Source organism: Macaca nemestrina, chromosome 1 (assembly GCF_043159975.1).
Source record: "Macaca nemestrina isolate mMacNem1 chromosome 1, mMacNem.hap1, whole genome shotgun sequence".
NCBI classification, from domain to species: Eukaryota; Metazoa; Chordata; class Mammalia; order Primates; family Cercopithecidae; genus Macaca; species Macaca nemestrina.
In genome coordinates, this window is record NC_092125.1 from 37,145,681 (window position 1) to 37,170,911 (window position 25,231).

Here is a 25,231-nt window from a genome sequence, read left to right on the forward strand (position 1 = left end):
TGATCGGATCGTATTACTTGTTATTGGTATATTGAGGTTTTCTTCTTTTCTTTTTTCTTTTCTTTTTTTTCCATTTTCCCCCAGTCTGGAGTGCAGTGGCACAATCTTGGCTCACTGCAACCTCCATTTCCCAGGTTCAAGCAATTCTCGTGTCTCAGCCTCCTGAGTTGCTGGGATTACAGGTGCCCGCCACCACACCTGATGAATTTTTGTATTTTTAGTAGAGACAGGGTTTCACTATGTTAGCCAGGCTGGTCTTGAACTCCTGACCTCAAGTGATCTGCCTGCCTCAGCCTTCCAAGGTGCTGGGATTACTGGCATGAGCCACCATGTCTAGCCCTAGGTTTTCCAATTTATTCATGTGTAGTTGTTTATAAGTCTCTAATGTTTCTTTGTATTCCTGTGGTCTCAGTTGTTACATCTCCTTTTTCATTTCTTATTTTATTTGGGTATCCTTCCTTCCTTCCTTCCTTCCTTCCTTCCTTCCTTCCTTCCTTCCTTCCTTCCTTCCTTCCTTCCTTCCTCCCTCCCTCCCTCCCTCCCTCCCTCCCTCCCTCCCTTCCTTCCTTCCTTCTTTCTTTATTCTTTTTTTTTTTGAGATAGAGTCTCACTCTGTCACCCAGGCTGTAGTGTAGTGGGGTGGTGTGATCTCAGCTCACTGCAGCCTCTGCCTCCTGGGTTCAAGTGATTCTTGTGCCTCAGCCTCCTGAGTAGCTGGGCATACAGGTGTGCGCCACCATGCCTGGCTAATTTTTGTATTTTTAGTAGAGATGGGATTTTACCATGTTGGCCAGGCTGGTCTTAAACTCTTGGCCTCAAGTGATCCACACGCCTCGGCCTGCAAAAATTGGGATTACAGGTGTGGGCCACCGTGCCTGGCCCTTTATCTTTTTTCTTATTTAGTCTAGCTAAAGCTTTATTGATTTTGCTTATCTTTTCAAAAAACCAACTTTTCAGCTGGGCGCAGTGGCTCACGCCTGTTATCCTAGCACTTTGGGAGGTCAGGGTAGGTGGATCACCTGAGGTCAGGAGTTCGAGACCAGCCTGGCCAACATGGTAAAACTCTGTTTCTACTAAAAATACAAAAAAATTAGCCAGGCATGGTGGCAGGCGCCTGTAATCCCAGCTACTTGGGAAGCTGAGGCAGGAGAATCACTTGAATCTGGGAGGCAGAGGTTGCAGTGAGCCAAGATTGCGCCATTGCACTCCAGCCCGGGCAAAAGAACGAAATTCCATCAAAAAAAAAAAAAAAAAAACCCAAAAAACCACCAACTTCTCATTTCATTGATTCTTTGTATTTATTATCTCAATTTTATTTGTTTTTGCTGTTTTCTGTATTATTTCTTTCCTTCTACTAATTTTAGGTTTGGTTTGTTCTTGCTTTTCTAGTTCCTTGAGGTGCATTGTTAGATTATTTCCCATCTTTCTATCATTTTGATATAGGAATTTATTGTTAGAAACTTAATCTCTTCATACTGCCTTTACTGTATCCCATAGATTTTTGTATGCTGGATTTACATTTTCATTTATTTCAAGACAATTTTTCATTTTGTTCTTGATTTCTACATTGACCATTGGTCATTCCAGAAAATGTTGTTTAATTTCCATGTGTTTATGAAGTATCCAAGATTCCTCCTGTTATCGATTTCAAGTTTTATTCCATCATTGTGGTCAGAAAAAATACTTGATATGATTTCTACTTTTTGAATTTCTTCAGACTTGTTTTGTGGCCTAAGATATGGAATATTCTAGAGAATGTTTCATCTGCTGACAAAAAGAATGTGTATTCCTTAACAGATGGGTGAAATGTTCTGTAAATGTCAGTTAGGCCTATTAGGTCCAGTGTGTAGTTTAACTCCATTTTTTTTGTTGATTTCTTGTCTGTCCATTACTGAAAAGGGTGTTAAAATCCTTTACTATTATTATATTACATTTTGTCTCTCCCTTTTTTTTTTTTCTTTGAGATGAAGTCTCACTCCATTGCCCAGGCTGGAGTGCAGTGGTGCAGTCTTGGCTCACTGCAATCTCCGCCTCCTGGGTTCAAATAATTCTCCTGCCTCAGTCTCCCTAGCAGCTGGGATTACACGTGCCTGCCACCACGCCTGGCTAATTTTTGTATTTTTAGTAGAGACAGAGTTTCACCATGTTGGCCAGGCTGGTCGTGAACTCCTGACCTCAAGTAATCTGCCCACCTCAGTCTCCCAAAGTGCTGGGATTACAGGCATGAGCCAGTGTGCCTGGCCATCTCTCCCTTTGTATCTGTTAATATTTGCTTTATATAGTTTGGAGCTCCAGTGTTGGGTGTATAATTATTACATCTTCTTTATAATTGTTATATCTTTTTGCTGAATTGAATCCTTTATAATTATATAGTAACCTTTTTTTTTTACAGACTTTGATTTGTAACTTATTTTATCTGATATAAGTACAGCTACTCCTGCTCTATTTGGTTACCAATTGCATGGAATATCTTTTTCTACCTATTAACTTTCAGTATGTATGTGTTATTATAGTTGAGTGGATTTTGTGTAGACAGATATTCTTGGGTCTTGTTTCTTTATCCATTCAGCCATTCTGTGCCTTTTAATTGGATAATTGAGTTCATTTACATTCAGTGTTATTATTGATAAGTAAGGATTTACTACTCCCATTTTGTTGCTTTTTATCTTGTTTTATAACTCCTCTTTTCCTTTCTTACTATTTTCCTTTGTGATTAAGTGATTATCTCTGGTAGTATGTTTTAATTTGTTGCCTTTTTTTAAGTGAATCTATTATAGGTTTTTGCATTGTGGTTACCATGAAGCTTACAAAAAACATTGTATAGATATAACAGGTTTTTTTTAAAAAAAAGAGATGACAATTCATCTTAGATTACAAAAAAGAATAGAAGCAAATAAAAAATGAAAAAAATACACTTTAACTCTATCTTCCTCAATATTTTGACTTTTAGTTATTTATATTTACATATTTATACATTACCCATCTCTTAACTAGTTGCTGTAGCTATTATTGTTTTTGATAGATTTGTCTTTTAGGCTTCATACTAGAGTTATGAGTGGATTGCACACCACAGTTACAGTATTAGCATATTCTAGATTCGTCTGTGTCGATCATTTTACCAGTGGGTTTTATATCTTCAAAGTTTTTTTTACATATTGGTGTTTTTTCTTTTAGATTGAATAACTCCCGTTAGCATTTCTTATAAGAGAGGTCTGTTGATGGTAAATTCTCTCAGTTTGTGTTTGGGAAATACTATCTCTCCTTCATATTTAAAGAATAACTTTGCTAGATATAGTATTCTTGGATAGCAGGGTTGTTTGTTTGTTTGTTTTCTTACAGCACTTTGAAAATGTCATTTCTTTCCTTCCTGCCCTGTATGGTTTCCACTGAGAAGTCTGTTGCCAGGCAAATTGGAGTTCCTTAACATGTTATTTGTTTCTGTACTCTTGCTACTTTTAGGATCATCTTTTTGTTCTTGGCCTTTGAGAGTTGGATTATCATATGCCTTGGATGGTCTTGTTTGGGTAACATCTGTTTGGTGCTCTCAGACCTTCCTATAACTGGACATTCATATCTTAAATTTTTGAAAGTTTTCTATTATCATTTCTTTTTTTGTTTTGTTTTTTGAGAAGGAGTCTTGCTCTGACACCCAGGCTGGAGTGCAGTGGCACGATCTTGGCTCACTGCAACCTCTGCCTCCTGGGTTCAAGTGATTCTCCTGCCCCAGTCTCCTGAGTAGCTGGGACTACAGGCACATGCCACCATGCCCAGCGAATTTTTTTGTATTTTTAGTAGAGACGGAGTTTCACCATGTTGGCCAGGCTGGTCTCAAACTCCTGACCTCAAGCGATCCACCCGCCTTGGCCTCCTAAAATGCTGGGATTACAGGTGTGAACCACCGTGCCTGGCCTATAATTTATTTTAATAAACTTTCCATCCCTTGCTCTTGCAACACCAGTAATTCTTAGATTTGGTCATTTGAGGTAACTTTCTACATCTTGTAAGTGATTCTTGTTTCTTTCTTTCCTTTTTTTTTTGTGGGGGGGGATGGAGTTTTGCTCTTGTTGCCCAAGCTGGAGTGCAATGGCGCAAACTGAGCTCACTGCAACCTCTGCTTCCTGGGTTCAAGCGATTATCCTGCCTTAGTCTCCTGAGTAGTTGGGATTACAGGCACGTGCCACCACACCTGGCTGTTTTTTGTATTTTTAGTAGAAACGGGGTTTCACCATGTTAGCCGGGCTGATCTCAAACTCCTGATCTCAGGTGATCCACCTGCCTTGGCCTCCCAAAGTGCTGGGGTTGTAGCAGGATGAGCCGCGGACAAAACCCCTCAGACACCGAGATAGTGAAGGGAGTGACTTTAATCAGCTGGAAGCATCGGCTGGCTAGCGTCTTAAAATCTGAGCTCGTCAGGTGCTCAACTTCTGTCCCTTTTAAGGGCTCATAACTCTAAGGGGGTCTGTGTGAGAGGGTTGTGATTGATTGAGAAAGCCAGGGGGTACGTTCACTGCAAGCTCCGCCTCCAGAACGGGAGGTTTCACAGTGTCCTTCTATACAATGTCTGGATTCTATAGATAACAACAGTTGCTAGGTCAGGGGTTGATCTTTAACTGCCAGGCTTAGGTCAGGTAGGCCCAGGCCTGGTTTCGGGTCTGGTTCCTAGGCACTGGGCTACCTGCCTTTAGTTTTGCTTCTCTTTCCTTTTCTGAGTATAAAACAATATAAGAGGCTCTCTCTCTTCCCTCATTTCCCCCCTTTGAGACTCTCACCTTTTTATTAGTGGGAGTTCTCACTCTTATTTTCGCTATTTTTGTCTTCTTGTGCAATAGATTGATAGTGAGTCGTATAGTACACTTGTGCTGAAGCATTCTGGTGAACTAAGGTAGCGATGAGGCTTTTATCATTTGAAGAAGTACAGGTAGCAAACAGGGAGCAGTAAGCAGGTTCCTATTACTATTATAACTCCTATTATAAGAGTTTTAAATCTTCCTAGTGCTGGGAACAAATTTCTAAACAAGGCCTTAGGATCAAATACATGCTACACTTGCACGGGCACATGTGCCAGTTTTGTTATATCTTTATGTCTTCAACAACTTGCCCCTGATCATCTATGTGTAGACAGCAATTAGTAAGATTAAATTTTTCACAAACCCTTCCTTCAGTTGCTAGCAAGTAGTTGAGAGCTAGTCTATTTTGATAGATAGCATTCCTCATCTGAATTTGTTGCTGGGCTGGAACAGTCAAGGCTTGACTGGTTTCATTAGTGATGATTCCTAAAACAGCTTGCAACTGTATGATTCAGTTGAGCACGTAAATGGGGGTCTGGTATCCCTATGAGCTGCCTTGTGCCTAAGTAGCAGGCCTATAATATTGTATGATTCTCTTAGGGGGCTATTCATTATTTTTCAATTTTTTATAGCTATGCTTTTCTTTTTGTGGGAAGCATAGACAGGGAAGCCCAGGATTTCACCTGTTTTTATGGGCAGTAGGAAGAAAGATGGTTTAATAGTGCCAATAACACAACTACCTGTCCACTGGTCAGGCAGCTTAATGGAGGTTCTATGTCCACATATCCAGTATAGCCTAGTCGGGGGCCATCTAGCCCTGGTGGGATTCTGGGTGGGCTTAAATGGTCTGCAACTTTGGTAATTTACTGAATGGATTTTTATCTGTATGGTTTGAACTCCACCATGTAACTGTTTTTGTGGTACCATTATACAGTTTTTGTCCTAGGCAACTAAGTCATCCTACAGAATGAGTGAATTCTTTCCTTTTTTTAGCTATGCAATATTGCCTAATAATTGAGACTTTTAGAACCTAGAAATGATCAGGGTGATTCTTTTGGACCGGGAATTCATCAGGAACTGGGTCTATAGGCACTAATTCTCGGGCTTCTTATGGCCATTGATCTCCTATTACAGTTCTTTCACAAACATAACATTTAGAGACTGGGCTACATACCTTGGATAGAATAGCATTATACAAACAAGTTTCTTTTAGAGTTCTGGTATACTTATAAAAACTATAAAATAATAGGACTGTAGCAATCTTTTGTCCTACCTCAGTGACTTGATGTATATACGGGGAACAGTCCTCAGTCTGAGGAAGGTCAGTTGATGTCCTTACTGTACAAGTCCAAATTTTAAGGAAAATGAGTCCTGCGATGAGTTTCCTGATGCTTTGGCTGTGCGTGGACCAGTCAGCTTCTGGGTGTGACTGGAGCAGGGCTTGTTGTCTTCTTCAGAGTCACTTTGCAGGGGTTGGCGAAGCTGCTCCAATCCATGTACAGCCCTCAGTCTACTGATATTTAAGGATGGTCTCAGAGGTTAGGCCCACTAGAATAAACTGAGTTCAATACCTCTACACAGTTATGTTTAACTGGGCTCTCTGATACCAGGAGCAAGGTGGCGGGGTTTAGGGTGTTGCAAACTTCAGTGGTTATGTGGGGATTTTCACAGAGCAAGCTTTGGTATCTAGTTAATCTAGCATTTGTTAGCTAATGATGTCCTTTGGTATTTATGAAAGTCACCACAGCATGGGAGTACTTTATGTTTAGGTTTTGCCTAAGAGTTAGCTTATCTGCTTCTTGTGCTAACAGGGCCATTGCTGCCAGGGCCTTTAGACACGGGGGCCAGCGTTTGGAAACCCCATCTAGTTTTTTGAAAGATAGGCCACTGGCCTTGGCCAGGGTCCTACAGTCTGAGTTAAAACACCAATTGCCATTTTTTTTTTCTTTTTGACACATAGAGTGTAAAAAGTTTTGTCAGGTCAGTTAGTCCCAGGGCTGGGGCCAACCTGAGTTTTTCTTTTAACTCATGAAAAGCTTGTTGCTGTTGGTTGTATAGATGTAGTTTATCTAATTTATATTTTTACTGACTGACATCTACCAAAATATTGACTTAAATCCTGTAACTATTTGATTTCAAGCTTTAAATTGATCTGGTATTCCTTGCGGGGCTCCAATTACATCTAAATAGATGTGAGAGTTGAAAGACCTATAAGGGGCTTCTGTCACTTTATGATGTCTTATTTTTCCTCCCTCTGGTTGATGAAATGCCAGGGTGAAAGGGATAGCTAATTGGACTAAAGTATAAGTGCCACTCCAGTTATTCGGCAGAGTGCCCAGTAATGGTCCACCACAATACCACCACACATCCACTTGGGGATGAACAAGGGCTGACTCCGATTGATAAGCTCTTGAAAATTCTTAAGCTTATCGCATCCCTTCAGGTCTCCAAGGAATGCTAAGTTTCCTCTCTGTTGTGAGAGACACAAAGTGAACTTAGTGTTGGGAGATGGAGGCTGGATGGCCCTCGGGGGCTGACCTGCAGGGTGCCGGACTTTGGGATATAGCAGAGAGAACTTGGCATGACTTATTACTGCAAACTGTAGAATCCTGGAAAAGAGTTACTATGCAGCCCATGCCTGGTCGACTGGAGGACCACCTTAGTGGAAGGGGGACAATCTGGGCCTCTGGCCTGCCAAGTGCACAAGCATAACAATTGCTTTTGTTTAACATGCAGATGGAATATTTGATCCATTTCAACCAGATATTTGCATCTTGGTATGCTGTCTTAATTGCCAACGTTTAAGTTTTTAACTTTTATGATCTTCTAGTAAAATGAATGTTTCTTTTAGCACCTATTTTTATTAGTTTTTAAACCAAAGAAAGCCAAATACCATTTTACATTTAACAATGCTTTTTGTATGATTTTTGTACTTGATTTTACCTTTATATTAGTGTGTTATTAATGTTAAACTTAATTTTAATAAAACCTTGTAGACATATATATATATTTTAATTTATTTATTATTATTATACTTTAAGTTGTAGGGTACATGTGCATAACGTGAAGGTTTGTTACATATGTATACTTGTGCCATGTTGGTGTGCTGCACCCATCAACTCGTCATTTACATCAGGTATAACTCCCAATGCAATCCCTCCCCCCTCCCCCCTCCCCATGATAGGCCCCTGTGTGTGATGTTCCCCTTCCTGAGTCCAAGTGATCTCATTGTTCAGTTCCCACCTATGAGTGAGAACATGCGGTGTTTGGTTTTCTGTTCTTGTGATAGTTTGCTAAGAATGATGGTTTCCAGCTGCATCCATGTCCCTACAAAGGACACAAACTCATCCTTTTTTATGGCTGCATAGTATTCCATGGTGTATATGTGCCACATTTTCTTAATCCAATCTGTCACTGATGGACATTTGGGTTGATTCCAAGTCTTTGCTATTGTGAATAGTGCTGCAATAAACATACGTGTGCATGTGTCTTTATAGCAGCATAATTTATAATCCTTTGGGTATATACCCAGTAATGGGATGGCTGGGTCATATGGTACATCTAGTTCTAGATCCTTGAGGAATCGCCATACTGTTTTCCATAATGGTTGAACTAGTTTACAATCCCACCAACAGTGTAAAAGTGTTCCTATTTCTCCACATCCTCTCCAGCACCTGTTGTTTCCTGAGTTTTTAATGATCGCCATTCTAACTGGTGTGAGATGGTATCTCATTGTGGTTTTGATTTGCATTTCTCTGATGGCCAGTGATGATGAGCATTTTTTCATGTGTCTGTTGGCTGTATGAATGTCTTCTTTTGAGAAATGTCTGTTCATATCCTTTGCCCACCTTTTGATGGGGTTGTTTGTTTTTTTCTTGTAAATTTGTTTGAGTTCTTTGTAGGTTCTGGATATTAGCCCTTTGTCAGATGAGTAGATTGCAAAAATTTTCTCCCATTCTGTAAGTTGCCTGTTCAACCTGATGGTAGTTTCTTTTGCTGTGCAGAAGCTCTTTAATTTAATGAGATCCCATTTGTCAATTTTGGCTTTTGCTGCCGTTGCTTTTGGTGTTTTAGACATGAAGTCTTTGCCCATGCCTATGTCCTGAATGGTACTACCTAGGTTTTCCTCTAGGATTTTTATGGTATTAGGTCTAACATTTAAGTCTCTAATCCATCTTGAATTAATTTTCGTATAAGGAGTAAGGAAAGGATCCAGTTTCAGCTTTCTACTTATGGCTAGCCAATTTTCCCAGCGCCATTTATTAAATAGGGAATCCTTTCCCCATTTCTTGTTTCTCTCAGGTTTGTCAAAGATCAGATGGCTGTAGATGTGTGGTATTATTTCTGAGGACTCTGTTCTGTTCCATTGGTCTATATCTCTGTTTTGGTACCAGTACCATGCTGTTTTGGTTACTGTAGCCTTGTAGTATAGTTTGAAGTCAGGTAGCGTGATGCCTCCAGCTTTGTTCTTTTGACTTAGGATTGTCTTGGAGATGCAGGCTCTTTTTTGGTTCCATATGAACTTTAAAGCAGTTTTTTCCAATTCTGTGAAGAAACTCATTGGTAGCTTGATGGGGATGGCATTGAATCTATAAATTACCTTGGGCAGTATGGCCATTTTCACGATATTGATTCTTCCTATCCATGAGCATGGTATGTTCTTCCATTTGTTTGTGTCCTCTTTTATTTCACTGAGCAGTGGTTTGTAGTTCTCCTTGAAGAGGTCCTTCACATCCCTTGTAAGTTGGATTCCTAGGTATTTTATTCTCTTTGAAGCAATTGTGAATGGAAGTTCATTCCTGGTTTGGCTCTCTGTTTGTCTGTTACTGGTGTATAAGAATGCTTGTGATTTTTGCACATTAATTTTGTATCCTGAGACTTTGCTGAAGTTGCTTATCAGCTTAAGGAGATTTTGGGCTGAGACAATGGGGTTTTCTAAATATACAATCATGTCATCTGCAAACAGGGACAGTTTGACTTCTTCTTTTCCTAACTGAATACCCTTGATTTCTTTCTCTTGCCTAACTGCCCTAGCCAGAACTTCCAACACTATGTTGAATAGGAGTGGTGAGAGAGGGCATCCCTGTCTTGTGCCAGTTTTCAAAGGGAATTTTTCCAGTTTTTGCCCATTCAGTATGATATTGGCTGTGGGTTTGTCATAAATAGCTGTTATTATTTTGAGGTACGTTCCATCAATACCGAATTTATTGAGAGTTTTTAGCATGAAGGGCTGTTGAATTTTGTCAAAAGCCTTTTCTGCATCTATTGAGATAATCATGTGGTTCTTGTCTTTGGTTCTGTTTATATGCTGGATTATGTTTATTGATTTGCGAATGTTGAACCAGCCTTGCATCCCAGGGATGAAGCCCACTTGATCATGGTGGATAAGCTTTTTGATGTGTTGCTGAATCCGGTTTGCCAGTATTTTATTGAGGATTTTTGCATCGATGTTCATCAGGGATATTGGTCTAAAATTCTCTTTTTTAGTTGTGTCTCTGCCAGGCTTTGGTATCAGGATGATGTTGGCCTCATAAAATGAGTTAGGGAGGATTCCCTCTTTTTCTATTGATTGGAATAGTTTCAGAAGGAATGGTACCAACTCCTCCTTGTACCTCTGGTAGAATTCAGCTGTGAATCCATCTGGTCCTGGACTTTTTTTGGTTGGTAGGCTATTAATTATTGCCTCAATTTCAGAGCCTGCTATTGGTCTATTCAGGGATTCAACTTCTTCCTGGTTTAGTCTTGGAAGAGTGTAAGTGTCCAGGAAATTATCCATTTCTTCTAGATTTTCCAGTTTATTTGCCTAGAGGTGTTTATAGTATTCTCTGATGGTAGTTTGTATTTCTGTGGGGTCGGTGGTGATATCCCCTTTATCATTTTTAATTGCGTCGATTTGATTCTTCTCTCTTTTCTTCTTAATTAGTCTTGCTAGTGGTCTGTCAATTTTGTTGATCTTTTCAAAAAACCAACTCCTGGATTCATTGATTTTTTGGAGAGTTTTTTGAGTCTCTATCTCCTTCAGTTCTGCTCTGATCTTAGTTATTTCTAGCCTTCTGCTAGCTTTCGAATGTGTTTGCTCTTGCTTCTCTAGTTCTTTTAATTGCGATGTTAGAGTGTCAATTTTAGATCTTTCCTGCTTTCTCTTGTGGGCATTTAGTGCTATAAATTTCCCTCTACACACTGCTTTAAATGTGTCCCAGAGATTCTGGTATGTTGTATCTTTGTTGTCATTGGTTTCAAAGAACATCTTTATTTCTGCCTTCATTTCGTTATGTACCCAGTAGTCATTCAGGAGCAGGTTGTTCAGTTTCCATGTAGTTGAGCGGTTTTGATTGAGTTTCTTAGTCCTGAGTTCTAGTTTGATTGCACTGTGGTCTGAGAGACAGTTTGTTATAATTTCTGTTCTTGTACATTTGCTGAGGAGTGCTTTACTTCCAATTACATGGTCGATTTTGAAGTACGATGTGGTGCTGAGAAGAATGTATATTCTGTTGATTTGGGGTGGAGAGTTCTGTAGATGTCTATTAGGTCTGCTTGGTGCAGAGCTGAGTTCAATTCCTGGATATCCTTGTTAACTTTCTGTCTCGTTGATCTGTCTAATGTTGACAGTGGAGTGTTGAAGTCTCCCATTATTATTGTATGGGAGTCTAAGTCTCTTTGTAAGTCTCTAAGGACTTGCTTTATGAATCTGGGTGCTCCTGTATTGGGTGCATATATATTTAGGATAGTTAGCTCTTCCTGTTGAATTGATCCCTTTACCATTATGTAATGGCCTTCTTTGTCTCTTTTGATCTTTGATGGTTTAAAGTCTGTTTTATCAGAGACTAGTATTGCAACCCCTGCTTTTTTTTGTTCTCCATTTGCTTGGTAAATCTTCCTCCATCCCTTTATTTTGAGCCTATGTATGTCTCTGCGTGTGAGATGGGTCCCCTGAATACAGCAGACTGATGAGTCTTGACTCTTTATCCAGTTTGCCAGTCTGTGTCTTTTAATTGGAGCATTTAGTCCATTTACATTTAAGGTTAAGATTGTCATGTGTGAACTTGATCCTGCCATTATGATATTAACTGGTTATTTTGCTCGTTAGTTGATGCAGTTTCTTCCTAGCCTTGATGGTCTTTACATTTTGGCATGTTTTTGCAATGGCTGGTACCGGTTGTTCCTTTCCATGTTTAGTGCTTCCTTCAGGGTCTCTTGTAAGGCAGGCCTAGTGGTGACAAAATCTCTAAGCATTTGCTTATCTGTAAAGGATTTTATTTCTCCTTCACTTATGAAACTTAGTTTGGCTGGATATGAAATTCTGGGTTTAAAATTCTTTTGTTTCAGAATGTTGAATATTGGCCCCCACTCTCTTCTGGCTTGGAGAGTTTCTGCCGAGAGATCTGCTGTTAGTCTGATGGGCTTCCCTTTGTGGGTAACCCGACCTTTCTCTCTGGCTGCCCTTAAGATTTTTTCCTTCATTTCAACTTTGGTGAATCTGGCAATTATGTGTCTTGGAGTTGCTCTTCTCGAGGAGTATCTTTGTGGCGTTCTCTGTATTTCCTGGATTTGAATGTTGGCCTGCCCTACTAGGTTGGGGAAGTTCTCCTGGATGATATCCTGAAGAGTGTTTTCCAACTTGGTTCCATTTTCCCCCTCACTTTCAGGCACCCCAATCAGACGTAGATTTGGTCTTTTTACATAATCCCATACTTCTTGCAGGCTTTGTTCATTTCTTTTTCTTCTTTTTTCTTTTGGTTTCTCTTCTTGCTTCATTTCATTCATTTGATCCTCAATCGCAGATACTCTTTCTTCCAGTTGATCGAGTCGGTTACTGAAGCTTGTGCATTTGTCACGTATTTCTCGTGTCATGGTTTTCATCTCTTTCATTTCGTTTATGACCTTCTCTGCATTAATTACTCTAGCCATCAATTCTTCCACTTTTTTTTTCAAGATTTTTAGTTTCTTTGCGCTGGGTACGTAATTCCTCCTTTAGCTCTGAGAAATTTGATGGACTGAAGCCTTCTTCTCTCATCTCGTCAAAGTCATTCTCCGTCAAGCTTTGATCCGTTGCTGGCGATGAGCTGCGCTCCTTTGCTGGGGGAGATGCGCTCTTATTTTTTGAATTTCCAGCTTTTCTGCCCTGCTTTTTCCCCATCTTTGTGGTTTTATCTGCCTCTGGTCTTTGATGATGGTGATGTACTGATGGGGTTTTGGTGTAGGTGTCCTTCCTGTTTGATAGTTTTCCTTCTAACAGTCAGGACCCTCAGCTGTAGGTCTGTTGGAGATTGCTTGAGGTCCACTCCAGACCCTGTTTGCCTGGGTATCAGCAGCAGAGGCTGCAGAAGATAGAATATTTCTGAACAGCGAGTGTACCTGTCTGATTCTTGTTTTGGAAGCTTCCTCTCAGGGGTGTACTCCACCCTGTGAGGTGCGGGGTGTCAGACTGCCCCTAGTGGGGGATGTCTCCCAGTTAGGCTACTCAGGGGTCAGGGACCCACTTGAGCAGGGAGTCTGTCCCTTCTCAGATCTCAACCTCCGTGTTGGGAGATCCACTGCTCTCTTCAAAGCTGTCAGACAGAGTCGTTTGTGTCTGCAGAGGTTTCGGCTGCGTTTGTTATTGCCCTGTCCCCAGAGGTGGAGTCTACAGAGACAGGCAGGTTTCCTTGAGCTGCTGTGAGCTCCACCCAGTTCGAGCTTCCCAGCAGCTTTGTTTACCTACTTAAGCCTCAGCAATGGCGGGCGCCCCTCCCCCAGCCTCGCTGCTGCCTTGCCGGTAGATCACAGACTGCTGTGCTAGCAATGAGGGAGGCTCCGTGGGTGTGGGACCCTCCCGGCCAGGTGTGGGATATGATCTCCTGGTGTGCCTGTTTGCTTAAAGCGCAGTATTGGGGTGGGAGTTACCCGATTTTCCAGGTGTTGTGTGTCTCAGTTCCCCTGGCTAGGAAAAGGGATTCCCTTCCCCCTTGCGCTTCCCAGGTGAGGCAATGCCTCGCCCTGCTTCAGCTCTCGCTGGTCGGGCTGCAGCAGCTGACCAGCACCGATCGTCCGGCACTCCCCAGTGAGATGAACCCAGTACCTCAGTTGAAAATGCAGAAATCACCGGTCTTCTGTGTGGCTCGCGCTGGGAGCTGGAGACTGGAGCTGTTCCTATTCGGCCATCTTGCTCCGCCCCCCGTAGACATATTTATCTAATTTTTAATGTTTGACCATAAGGTAAGATTTTATAGACTCTTTTTAACCTTTTATAATTTTTGTTAAAGAGCATGGCGCTTTAAGAAAAACCTATTGCATTTTTACTTTAATGTCCAGTTCACAGAAAAACTGGATGATACCTTTTTAACTTTAGCTAATATGTTTACACACAGAATTTTCTTTATAATTAATGTTTTAAAACTTGCTTAAACTTTAAAAACAATAATTTTTTTAACCTTTTAATGTAGGTAAAAATCCACATTCTTATGCCTCCTTATAATCCTTTTACCAAAGGTGTATTTTACTTTTCTTATACACCTTGCACATAAACTGTTTCTTCAATTGTACTCAAAAGACCTTATTACTTTTAAATTATACATTTTTTGCGTAAAAATTGTTTATAACATTTTTTCTTTTACAACTTTCACAGACAATTCTTCGACATGTCTCAACTTTCTGACTTATTACAAACATTTCTTTCTTTGAACAACCAGTTAATTTATTTCAGGACAAGAATTTACTGTATAACACTCTTTTTACATAAATTCTACCTCCCCCTTTCTTTTCTTTTTTTTTTTTTTTGAAGGTAACCATTCTTTTTTTTTTTTTAAAGCGAACTTTCTTTATGTCTGTGGACTAGACTGTCTAAGGCCACAAGATTAGAATACTAGAATACTATAATACATGTTACACTGTTAACTTTTAGCAACTTTACTTTTGTTGAAAACCTTGTAAGTTTGGGATTTCAATTATCCTTTGCTATTAATAAGGCCTTGTTTAGTCTAAATTAACTTAGAATTGGTATTGATGGACTTTTTTTTTTTTTTTTTTTTTTTTTCTGTTAGCAAAGCAGCTGCCACTACAGATTGAATGCATCTGGGCCATCCACGGGTTACTGGGTTAAGGATATTTGATAGGAAGGCCTCAGTGCTTTTGGGATACACCCTTGTTTACACTGACAACAAAGTGGTGTTAAGAGTGTTACAGGGTTACTGAGAATACTTTTAATTATCAATTATAGGTTTTAAATTTACCTTGGCTTTTAAAGGAATAGGGTATACTGTTTTTTTCTTAACTACTTGTATATTTCTCTTTCTCTTTTTCTTTCTCTCTTTGACTTTCTCTCTTTCTCTCTCTCTCTGACTTTCCTTTTGCCTCTGTCCCTTCCTCTCTTTCTGCCTGTCTCTTTCTCTCTCTCTTTTCTTGACTCCTTCTTTGTCTCTCTGTCTCTTCCTCTCTGTCTTTTCCTCTCTCTCTTTGCCTCTTTTCTTTCTTTCTCTTTCCTTTCTTTCTCTCTGCTGGTCTTTCCTTACCTCTGCCAGCCACTTATGCTGCTGTTCTCTTAACTACTGTTGTGGGGGAAGGGGGTTTAAAACTAGCTGTAACTGTCTATGTACGGAAACTAGTCTGGGTGCCTTGGCTTACAGGTTACCTTCTGCCATACTTTTGAAACAAGGGACCTGTCTAGGCTTCCTTCTGATGGCCAACCCACCTCTAATGCTGACCAGTCTATTTCACACAAAGTTCTAAGTTTTCCTGGTGCCATAGTAACACCATAATCTCCCTTAAATCCTTTCTTGAAATTTTTCTTTTTTTTTTTTTTTGAGACGGAGTCTCGCTGTGTCGCCCAGGCTGGAGTGCAGTGGCCGGATCTCAGCTCACTGCAAGCTCCGCCTCCCGGGTTTACGCCATTCTCCTGCCTCAGCCTCCCGAGTAGCTGGGACTACAGGCGCCCGCCACCTCACCCGGCTAGTTTTTTGTATTTTTTTTAGTAGAGACGGGGTTTCACCGTGTCAGCCAGGATGGTCTCGATCTCCTGACCTCGTGATCCACCCGTCTTGGCCTCCCAAAGTGCTGGGATTACAGGCTTGAGCCACCGCGCAAAATTTTTCAACATAGTTCCTAGTGGGGTGGGCTTTGTGCCTGACCCATGTCTCCTGGAGACAAAACACCACGCTCACACCACACGCACACTACAAAACAAAGAATGGGTAAAAAGGGCACACACACACTTTTACAGTTACGCCAAACCAGAATCAAAACTAAAATCAGAGTATCAAGAAATCCAAGCCCAGTCAAAACCAAAACCAAAGTATCAAGCAATCCAAGTCAAGTCAAAAACAAAACCCAAAGTGCCAGTACAGGCACACGGTGGGTGATTAGGCCACGCTTCCACTCAGATGGAGTTCGCAAGTTACCAAGACCAGTCCTGTCAAGCAATTTAAACCAAGTCAAAACCAAAACTAAACCAAAGTGCTGATAAAGTCATGCCACGGGTGATCAGGCCACGCTTCCACTCAAATGGAGTGGGCAAGTTCCCAAGACTAGTCTTACCAAGTTTTAGATGTCCAGACTCCAAGTGCCAGTTCCTTCCCAGTGTTCAGCCACTGCATTGATCCTCCGCGGGAGCCTGCCACACACCGCTCTGGTGAGGCATCCCACCAGGGCAAATGCCTACCTGGGAGTGCTCTTGGGATCTGTGTTGCTCCGGCTGGTTGGAATCCCCCACAGGGATGTTCCACAGGGCAGGCTAAAGCCGCCTAAGGAGCTGCCTCAACTGTCCATTAATCACCTTGCTTCCCAGTCAGGGAACCAAGAGGATTATAGGCATGAGCCATCATGCCCGGCCGATTCTTGTTTCTTTTTATTCTTTTTTTTCCTCCGATTGTGTACAAGTAGCCTATATTTGGGTTCACTGATTCTTTTCTCTTCTTGATGCAGTCTGCTGTTCAGAACCTCTGATGAATTTTTCAGTTTAGCAAATGTATTTCTCAGTTCCAGTAGTTTTATTTTTTTATTATTTCAATCTCTTTGTTACATTTCTCTGATAAATTTCTGAATTGCTTTTCTGGGTTATCGTGGAGATCACTGAGTTTTCTTAAAACCGTAGTTTTGAATTCTTCATCAGAGAGCTCACGTGTTAGAGTCACTCACTTGTTCCTTGCTTTGTCCATTTGGGGAGATCATGGTTCCCTGTTTGCTCTTGTTTCTTATGAATGTATGTCTATTACTTTGTATTGAAGGGTTAGTTAGTTATTCTAGTCTTCTCTGTCTGGCTTGTTTTATGTTTTATTGGCTACTTTTGCTTAGCAGATCTTAAGGTTGCTGCCTCCTTTTCAGCACTCCATGGTGCCTTAAACCCAGGTTCACCTCAACTCTAGTGAAGGATTGAAGTGCTGCCCTTCCCACGTAGGGGAGTTTCCAAAGGCAATATCCCTGCAGTGTGAGAAGGATGGCTAGGGACTAGTGCCCAGAGAATTTGCAGAGTGAACCTTGCACAGCATGGTGCTGCTGGTAAGCCTCTCTCACATGGAGTCTCCTTTGGCTGAGTTGCAGAGCAAAGTTTCCAGGCCTGGGGATGGTAGTCCTTCCTCTACCCTTTGTCTCTGCCTGTTCTTGGGCATATTTATCTCTTCAGGCACTTGTGATGGTTTCCTGCCAAGGAATCAACATGATGGGGTCTCCTGCCAAGGAATCAACATGATGGGGAAGCTTGTTGTCCATCTTTATCTCACTTTTTCCAGTGTAAAAACCATGAGTTTGGGGGAAATTTTCCATGTGCTTTGTGCTGTGCTGGGCAGAAGCAGGGAGGGACATTGCAGATATGGAAGTCCAGTTCTTTCACTATCTGCTCAGAGTTTTTTATACCTCTCTGTGGCCCCAGGAACAGTCTCGTCTTCATATTTGAGTTCTGGAATATTGCTGGTGATAATCTTGGTGCTGTATATTTGTTTCAGTTTTTTTTTTTTTTTTTTTTTTTTTTTTGGTGGAGTGGTTGAAGCCAGCTTGCTTTTATGCCACTATTTTGGTACTGGAAGCACCAATCATTTTTTCTTAAAAAAAAACAAAAACAAAAACATTAGCTGGGCATGTTGGTGCACACCTGTAGTCCCAACTATTCCAGAGGCTGAGGTGGGAGGATTTCTTGAGCCTGGGAGGTTGAGGCTACAGTGAGCTGAGATCACACCACTGCACTCCAGCCTAGGTGAGACAGAGTGAGACCCTGTCTCAAATACGTGTGTGTGTGTGTGTGTGTGTAAAGAGAAAAATGTGGAAGCTCTTTTTTTTTTTGAGACAGAGTCTCGCTCTGTTGCCCAGGCTGGAATGCAGTGGCACAATCTTGGCTCACTACAAGCTCTGCCTCCCGGGTTCAAGTGATTCTCCTGCTGCAGCCTCTCAAGTAGCTGGGATTACAGGCACGTGCCACGACACCCAGCTAATTTTTGTATTTTTAGTAGAGACGGGGTTTCACCATGTTGGTCAGGCTGGTCTCAAACTCCTGACCTTGTGATCTGCCTGCCTCGGCCTCCCAAAGTGCTGGGATTGCAGGAGTGAGCCACTGTGCCCGGCCAAAGCTTTTTCTAGGTATGATGTGAAACCTTAAAATTGAAGCTTCCATGCAGTGACAATCACTAGAAATAAAAGCAAATAACAAACTGGGAGAAAATGTTTGTACAGTTAATACTAAAGTGGTCGAATAAATAAATTTTAAAGGTAAAATAATCCAGCAAAACAATGGGCACAGACTATAAACAGATAATTCAGAGTAAGAAATTCAAATAGCTAATAAATATATAAAAATATGTTCAACCTCACCAATCATCAATAGGATGGAATATACAGAATAATTAGATAACATTTTTAGCTTACCAGATTGGCAAACATAAACAGATGATAAACATGAACATTCGCATGTACTATTGATGGGCATGTATATTGATATAACCATTTTAGAAATTTTTATAGAGGCTAACAGTATTTTAAATTTGTATGTCTTTGACTAACCAATCACACAGGCAAGAAGTCATTCCATTCCTAAGAAATACTAGTACAAGTGAATAAGAATATGGATATTCATTTCAACATTGCTTGTGATTACAAAAATATTGAAATAATCTAAATATCCATCATAAGGGAAATTATAGTTATTCAAACAGTAGAATACTAGGGAGCCATTTAAAAGAATGTTGTAGATATATATATGTATGTGCAAAGATGGCTATGATAAGTAAAAGAAACAGCAAGTTTTAGAATAATATAAAAGGATAGGAGAATATTTAATAAAAACTATCACGAGTATATAAAAAAACTATGTGGCCGAGCGCAGTGGCTCAAGCCTGTAATCTCAGCACTTTGGGAGGCTGAGGCAGGCAGATGGCCTGATGTCAGGAGTTTGACACCAGCCTGGCCTACATGGTGAAACCCCATCTCTACTAAAAAAAAAAAAAAATACAAAAATTAGCCAGCATGGTGGCCCATGCTTGTAATCCCAGCTACTCAGGAGGCTGAGGCAGGAGAATCACTTGAACCCGGGAGGCAGAAGTTGCAGTGAGCTGAAATCGCACCATTGCACTCCAGCCTGGGCGACAGAGTGAGAATCAGTCTCAAAAACAAACAAACAAACAAACAACTATGTATAGTTTATATATGCACACACACAAAATCTTCACTAAGAGAGCAGCAAACTAATAAGACAGATTACCTTTGGTTAGTTGAATTTTAGGGTTGGGTGAGCTGGTGGGAATTTTGAATTTTACTTTATATTTCTATATTATTTGACTTTAACAAATATATATTAATTTTTTGACTATGAAGGGTAATTTTTGAGGATCTATTAATTTTTAAAAATAAACTTTGAGCATGTGTTATGTGTCAGACATTATGCCATGTACTGGTTGGTAAAACAGAAATAATTGAGACAAAATTCCTGCCCATAAAACTTTATGAGATTCAAATATCTCAACAATTGAGAATGATGGACCTTTCTAGACAAATGGAATGTTAGTAGGGATAAATGTATAGATTAGTCTTATTAATATGATTAAAATTAATAATTACCATGATTAATATTATTTTTAAAAAAGAAGCAGCAATTATTTATTCAGTTATTACTATTTGTTAGATATTTTGCTAAGGGAATAATTAGCATAGTTCTTACAGTAATCCCATGAAATAGTACTATCATTACCTACATTTTTCATATGAGGACTCAGAGAATTTGCCTAAGCTCGCATAGCTAATAAATGGTGAACCTAGCAAGTTTGATTCCAGAACCTGAACTCCCAATTTCCATTATATACCATATTCAGAGACAAAAGACAAATAAAACTCAGGGCAGCCACCTAAAGGAGGAGACCCAATGTAAGAGCAATCCATGTAAAAAAAAAAAAAAAAAAAGATTTGTGACATTGAAATAACTGTGGATTTGCTGTAAGGCAACTGTATGAAATGATTCTCAAAACAATGCCGGACTTTTACAAGATTAGAAGTAAAGAGAATAGAAGGAGATCATTGTCTCATTTTTCTCTGAAATGGTCAGACCTCATCGAGAATACAGTGTTCCATTCTGATGCAGAATTTTTAAGGGCACATTGACATTTTCAGAGGAAACAATCATGACAGTAAATACATGATGTAAGAAACAGATTTGAGCTAGACATGTTCAGTGGAGAAAAAAGAAGAAAAGTGAGATCCCTCACACTAGAAGCTTTTCAACAGTAGAGAGCTGACCCCTGGTAGAGGTTTCTGTAGAATTCCTTGCATCGATGAGCTTTGTGTTAGATCATCCCTAGAGTCCCTTCTAACTGAAGTGACAGCTAGAATGTCAATTCCCTGAAAATAAGGACTTTATCTCTTTTGTTCATATCTATGTCCACAGTGTCTAGAACAGTATTTCATTAAATGACTATGCAGTTGATTTCTTATATTAGTGGTTCTCAAAGTATGACCCAGGGACCCCCCTGGGGGACATCCATAAGACCCTTTTAAGAGCTTCATGAAATCAAAATTAGTTTCATTATAATACTAAAATGTCGTTTGCCTTTTTCATTCTCATCCTTTTATTAAGAGTATGCAGTGGATTTTTCTAGCAGCTACATGACATGGTATATTCTAACAGATTGAATACAGAAACAAATGAGAATCCAGCTCTATTCTTCTAAGGCAAACATTAGATTTGTAAAAATGTAAAACAATAGCACTCTTTTTACTAATTTAACACAGTTTTTAAAAATAAAGATGCTATTTATGTGAATATGTAATGAGTTTGTTAAAGTTTAAGTGATTAACAAATATATGTTTTAAATCTAATTTAATTTCTAATACAGTAAATATCAATAGATGCATTCTATATAAATAAAAGCACTTGAGAGTATAAAGCAGTCTTGAGATAACATTTTTTGTATAAAGGGGTCTTGAGATCAAATTTTTGGATAAATTTTGCCATACGCTATACTTCAGTTTGGTTCCAGTTCAGTGGAAAATGTGAATTTGTAATTCGTGTTAATGATTTAAACAAGAAATTTTAGTTGAGTTAATGATTCGATGAAAAATTGATATATGAAATCACTGTAATAAATTATAGTGGTTTGCTAATGTTTTAGGTTCCTGATTATAGTACATTATTTTTATAGGTAATTGAAAGAAATAGAGTCATATTGGCTAGAAGACTTTACCTTAATGAAAAAGGCTGGAATAAATACACTAAGCATTTAATCATACTGCTGGCAAACAAGGTAAAGGTCAATTATCTTCAGTTCTGGGGAAAAAAGACACCAAGTGGTGAGAGTTGAGACTGTAAGATGCCTTTGTTAAATTTATCGATTTGAAAAATATCGTTTTATATTAGTGCTTATTGTGTACAGAAAGAAAAATCTAAGGGAAGGTGAATAAAGGCTCTTATTTCTCTATATTTGCCTTCTAATTGAAGCAATTTATCTAAGTTTAATAACACTACAAGGTTATTCATACAGTTATGATCCTATTGATTCATGCTTAAAGTAAAAAAAGTAAATAGCTATGTTTTTTGAAATAGTTGCATTATCAATTTTATGGGAAAATTCAGTGAGCACACTAGATAGAAAAGGAGGGCATTTAGTATGTTTCTACCAAGTCAAAGCATTTACACTAGTCATTTCACTTTTCATTTAACTCTTAAGACAATTCTGTGAGATAGATATTAGGGTCTTTATGTATAAAAAAATTAATTCCAAATAGATTACATAAGTTTGCACAGCCAGTAATAGCTACACCTCACATTTGGTTTGGTTTGGCTTCTTGGTTCCTGTTCTATCTAGCACACCACACTGCCCCTGTGATAGTCCTATGGAAAAATTGGGTTCATGTTGCAAAGGAAAAAAAATCTTGTCTCTTAATACTTTATGTACCATGGAAAATTCCTCACCAAATGAACTATGTAGTAGTGTAACTTTTCAATTTTTTAATCAACTTTCTATGAATTTCTCTAGTATTAGAATATTAATAATGGCCTGGTGTATGTTAATGACTATTTGTTATATACATAAATGAATATATTATTTGATTCCATGCATTTCATCTAGGACACTGAAGACCTTGCATTGTTGCAGAAATTGACACAGAAATGGAGAAACTTAGTGAATAAATTTAAACAAGAGGTAGAAGAAATGGAAGAGTCTACAAGGGAGACATTGAAAATTGTTGAGAAAGGACTTACCAAATGGCAGGAGAGCTTCAAGTGAGTCACCAAGAATCTTGTTTTTCTGATTATACTTATATCATGTCTGATAACTCAGTCAAATTCTCTCTGTTCCTCCTTCTGTCTTTTACCTTGTAATCACTCTAACATTGATTTTGGGGAGCAGTACCTGTGAAGGCACAATCCTGCTAACAACCTTGAATAGTCTTGTGGTTTCTAGTGCTAAGTATCTCTCTAGTCCATCCTGATCCCCCTGCTTAACTGCTGCTGTCCCCATTTGAGTCCAGTTCTTTTTCTTTTCTCTCTTTTTGAAATTAAGTCAACTTATTTCATTACTTTGGCAAACATGAATATTTGGATCCATCTGCAAATCATATGCAGAGACGTAAAACCAATGGGTGACAGTTATAGGGAGATGGTTTTGATTGGATATCATACTTTGCAATGATTAGAGAAATCTGACAATGAAAGAAGCTGCTAATAAAGTAGTTAACCTTGGCTAAATCACAGCCAAGGTTAGTGGGAATCTATACTTTGGATGCAGTCTGGACTAGATTTCTTTTTTTTTTGATACTGGGTCTCATTCTGTCACCCAAGCTGGAATGCAGTGGCACAATCTTGGCTCATTGCTGCCTCCGTCTCCTGGGTGCAAGCGATTCTCCCACCTCAGCCTCCCGAGTAGCTGGGATTACAGGCATGCGCCACTACATCCGGCTAATTTTTGTATTTTTAGTAGAGACAGGGTTTCATCATGTTAGCCAGGCTGGTCTCAAACTCCCGGTCTTAGGTGATCCACCCACCTAGGCCTCCCAAACTGCTGGGATTACAGGCATGAGCCACCACGCCCAGCCTGGACTAGAAGATTTCTAAGGTTTTTGTTTGTTTGTTTGTGTGTTTAAATTTAAGATGCTTTGTTTGTTGAGGCCTGGACTAGATAATTTCTAAGTTTTTTTTTTTTTTTAAACTTCAAGATGCTTTGTCTGTTAGGTACCATTTCCATTTCAAATTGAGAATAATGGTTGCAGTTTTTCATACCCCCTTAAAGTTTTCCCCATTAGTAGATTTGGAAGTTCTGGAAGCTGAAGCTGGTATGTCTCCAAGCTGGCTGCTCCTGCCGTGTACCCATTTCTATTGTTTGTTGATTCTTAGCTAGGAGGCGTGCATGGGTGGCCATAGTTCTTGTCTCTTTAGCTTCAGAAACCTATTAATCAATAGCTTTCACCTTGTGAGACTTTAGAGCCATTAAAGGAAATTGTTTCCTACCAGAAGTTGGGATTCCTGGCTTAAATGTTGAGTCTTAAATTACTGTGTAGGCTTTCTTTCCATTTGTATATTGCTTTGGCAGCTGCATTCAACAGAAATTCTTCTGATAATGATCTGGTTTTTAATTCTCAAGACTCAAGAGACCACCCTTTAAAAAAAACACTCTTGTGGTCCATGACCCTGTAACTTGATTGCTCAGGTCTGAATAGAATCTGAATTTATGTTTACAAATTTAATGATAAATACCTGTGGGGAGAGGGGCTGGACCTGGAAGACATGCTTAATTATTGAGGAGAAATATATTAGTTGTTTAGTCTTTAGTGTATAAACTGATGATTTTATTTGTTTATGCCTTATTCTGAGAACTTTCTCTTTTTCTTTTTTCTTCTTTCAGTGAAAAAGACATTTTATCCCCTAATAACGGAAATGTATTTGATTCAGTTATTTTAGACTTCAAACAGTGGCAGAAGGTAGGACTTTTTAATAAAGAGCTTGGCAATCAAAGTGCTGGTTGTAAACTTGGCATTCCTGACCTACAACTGAGTCACATCTCATCCTTTTTTTTTTTTTTTTTTTTTGAGACGTTGTCTCACTCACTCTGTTACCTAGGCTGGAGCGCAGTGTGATCTTGGCTTACTGCAACCTCCACCTCCTGAGTTCAAGCAATTCTCCTGCCTCAGCTTCCCAACTAGCTGGGATTACAGGCATGTGCCACCACGCCCGGTTAATTTTTGTATTTTTAGTAGAGACAAGGTTTCACCATGTTGGCCAGAATGGTCTTGGACTCCTGACCTGAAGTGATCTGCCCACCTCGGCCTCCCAAAGTGTTGGGATTACAGGTGTGAGCCACCATGCCTGGCCATATCTCATTCTTTAAAAATGCCCTATTAGGGGCTGGCACAGTGGCTCACACCTGTAATCCCAGCTACTCAGAGGCTGAGGCGGGAGAATCACTTGAACCAAGGAGTCAGAGGTTGCAGTAAGCCAAGATTGCAACACTGCACTTCAGCCTGGGCAACAGAGCTAGACTCCATCTCAAAAAAAAAAAAAAAAAAAAAAAAAGCAATGTTAAGTTTTATGAATGACAAGGAAAAAAGCAAGTGCTCAGGGACTTCAAAAAATATGCTTAAGGCCGGGCGCGGTGGCTCACGCCTGTAATCCCAGCACTTTGGGAGGCCGAGGTGGGCAGATCACAAGGTCAGGAGATCAAGACCATCCTGGCGAACACGGTGAAACCCCATTTCTACTAAAAATACAAAAAATTAGCCAGGCTTGGTGGTGGGCGCCTGTAGTCTCAGCTACTCGAGAGGCTGAGGCAGGAGAATGGTGTGAACCCGAGAGGCAGAGGTTGCAGTGAGCCAAGATCACGCCACTGCAGTCCAGCCTGGGCGACAGAGCCAGACTTTGTCTCAAAAAAAAAAAAAAAAAAAAAAGGCTTAAATATTCTTTCTATTTCAGATTTTTGGGTCAAATTAAGTTAGGCTGCTAGGAAAGAAATCAGGAATTTGTTATTGGTCTATTCAGGGATTCGACTTCTTCCTGGTTTCGTCTT

The 25,231-nt window shown here is 39.8% G+C and overlaps 1 protein-coding gene across 5 annotated transcripts in view; it reads left to right on the top strand.

Annotated features, from left to right (window-relative positions):
* The window catches only part of LOC105484506 (axonemal dynein light chain domain containing 1), a 192,775-nt gene that overhangs the window by 48,632 nt on the left and 118,912 nt on the right, over positions 1–25,231 (top strand). For 4 of the 5 annotated variants that reach the window (XM_011746195.2, XM_011746192.2, XM_011746193.3 and 1 more), the window contains 3 exons: positions 21,374–21,475; positions 22,301–22,455; positions 24,074–24,149. In XM_011746195.2, coding sequence (XP_011744497.2) covers positions 21,374–21,475; positions 22,301–22,455; positions 24,074–24,149 — 333 coding nt within the window. The remainder of the gene's footprint in view (positions 1–21,373; positions 21,476–22,300; positions 22,456–24,073; positions 24,150–25,231) is intronic. The other variant, XM_071076277.1, reaches the window with a different exon arrangement.